Source organism: Phascolarctos cinereus, unplaced genomic scaffold (genome assembly GCF_003287225.1).
Source record: "Phascolarctos cinereus isolate Bilbo 61053 unplaced genomic scaffold, phaCin_HiC Scaffold_9;HRSCAF=440, whole genome shotgun sequence".
In the NCBI taxonomy this organism is placed as follows: Eukaryota; Metazoa; Chordata; class Mammalia; order Diprotodontia; family Phascolarctidae; genus Phascolarctos; species Phascolarctos cinereus.
Window position 1 is genome coordinate 250083661 of NW_027556402.1, and position 1851 is coordinate 250085511.

Sequence of the window (1851 nt, forward strand, 5' to 3'; positions counted from 1 at the left end):
GATACTACACTGACATTTCAGAGAAATTCTTCTCTCCCACAGGATCAATTAAAGTTCTTTGCCAATCCTTAGACCTTGTGGTTAACATTCCCTCAATATAGTGAACCATACCACAGAGGTGCTTGGGGACCACCATTTGGATTACACTTCTGTGTGTATAAGAAAAATATCCTGAATCCCACAGTAGGGAAAGTTCAGATTGGATTTTCTCTCTAATAAAAAGGATGGTCTAATTTAGGTTGTCTTCCTCTCACAGCTTTCATCAAAGCATTTTTTATCTCTTTATTCCTCAGACTATAGACCAGAGGGTTCAACATGGGGATGACCATAGTATAGAACACTGAAGCCATTTTGTCTGTGTCCATTGAATGACTTGAGCTAGGCTGAAGGTACATGAAGATGATTGTCCCATAAAATATGAACACTGCTGTGAGATGGGAAGCACAGGTGGAGAAAGCTTTCTGGCGGCCTTCAACAGAATGGATATTTAGGATGGTGATGAAGATTAACAAGTATGAAGCAAAGATGATGAGAAAAGGGAAAAAGACAGTGAAGGACCCTAAGATAAAGAGGACTAACTCAGTGATGTGAATATCAGAGCAAGAGAGAACTAGAAGAGGGGGAATATCACAGAAAAAGTGATGGACTATGTTGGACCTGCAGAAGAAAAGGCTAAAAGTGGTTGCTATGACTATGGAGGAGGTCAGAAAGCCACAGATGTAAGCACCACTGGCCAGATAGGCACATACTGTTGAAGTTATGGTAGTGGTATAATGTAGGGGTTTGCACACAGCAGCATGGCGATCATAGGCCATGGAGGCTAAGAGGAAACTTTCTGTAGTAGCAAAGGCCCCAACAAAGAACAACTGTGTAACACATCCATTATAGGAGATGATCTTGTTCCCTGTGAGGAGCCCAGCCATCACCTTGGGGGTAACAGTTGAGGAGTAGCCAAAATCCACCAGAGAGAGGTTACTGAGGAAAAAATACATGGGGGTATGGAGATGAAAATCCCAGGAGCTCAGAGCTATTATCCCCAGGTTCCCTACCAGAGCAGTAAGGTAGATGAAGGTGAACATTACGAAGAGAGGAACCTGAAGCTTTGGAACATCTGTTAATCCTACCAGGATGAAGTGATTCACTGTAGATCTGTTCTCCATAGGTGTCATTTGAGAGTGTTGTCATTCACCTGCAGCAAAAGAGAAAAAAAAAGTTCACTCTGTATGATGAATGAGTCCAACATACAAACCATGGTCAGAGACTTACCTTCTATGAGGGACAGAAATAAGGATTTAAGAAATCAGCAGAACCGAGGTATTTCTCAAAGTGATTACTCTATGTCCCCAAAATTCATTGATCCAGTTTCTCATATACATAATTCCCCATGTATGACTTCCCATCTTTTTTTTTCAATCTATTACACACTTAACAATTCCCAAAGTGTTGTGCCTATCTTTAGGAATGAGAAATACCTTAATTTCTGGTAAAAAAATTAACATAAGAAGGAAGATTATTGTTATTTAGGGTTGGAGAGTGAGATCTTTTCCTATGAATATACTTCACTCCGATCAAGAAGAGAGAAAAGTGGAATAAAGGAGAAGAGAGAAGAATAAAATCAGAGGAAAGTTAAAAAAGACTGAGAGAATGGAGAAGGGAATCAAAGAAAATCCAGGATTTCACTGGAATCCTGTTTAAGTGTGGAATCATTGTGGCTGTGAGGTTTATACAATGGACTGAAGTCATCATTTCCTCAGGGGGAACAAAAGCCAGTGGACACCAGTTGCCTAGTTGTGGGAGTTGCCTGTCAAAAGGGCCACTGGTGGATCACATAACAATATGTATGATTTCTAA

The 1851-nt window shown here is 40.5% G+C and overlaps 1 protein-coding gene across 1 annotated transcript; it reads right to left on the reverse strand.

Moving 5' to 3' along the window:
• Positions 1 to 212: 212 nt before the first annotated feature.
• Positions 213 to 1169, reverse strand: LOC110200715 (olfactory receptor 5B2-like). The gene has a single exon (XM_020976127.2). The coding sequence runs from the start codon at positions 1167 to 1169 to the stop codon at positions 213 to 215; it is 957 nt and encodes a 318-aa protein (XP_020831786.2).
• Between the last annotated feature and the right edge of the window lie 682 nt (positions 1170 to 1851).

Excerpts from the sequence above, each read along its gene's own strand:
- LOC110200715 (XM_020976127.2), bottom strand. The coding sequence starts at position 1,169 with ATGACACCTATGGAGAACAGATCTACAGTGAATCACTTCATCCTGGTA.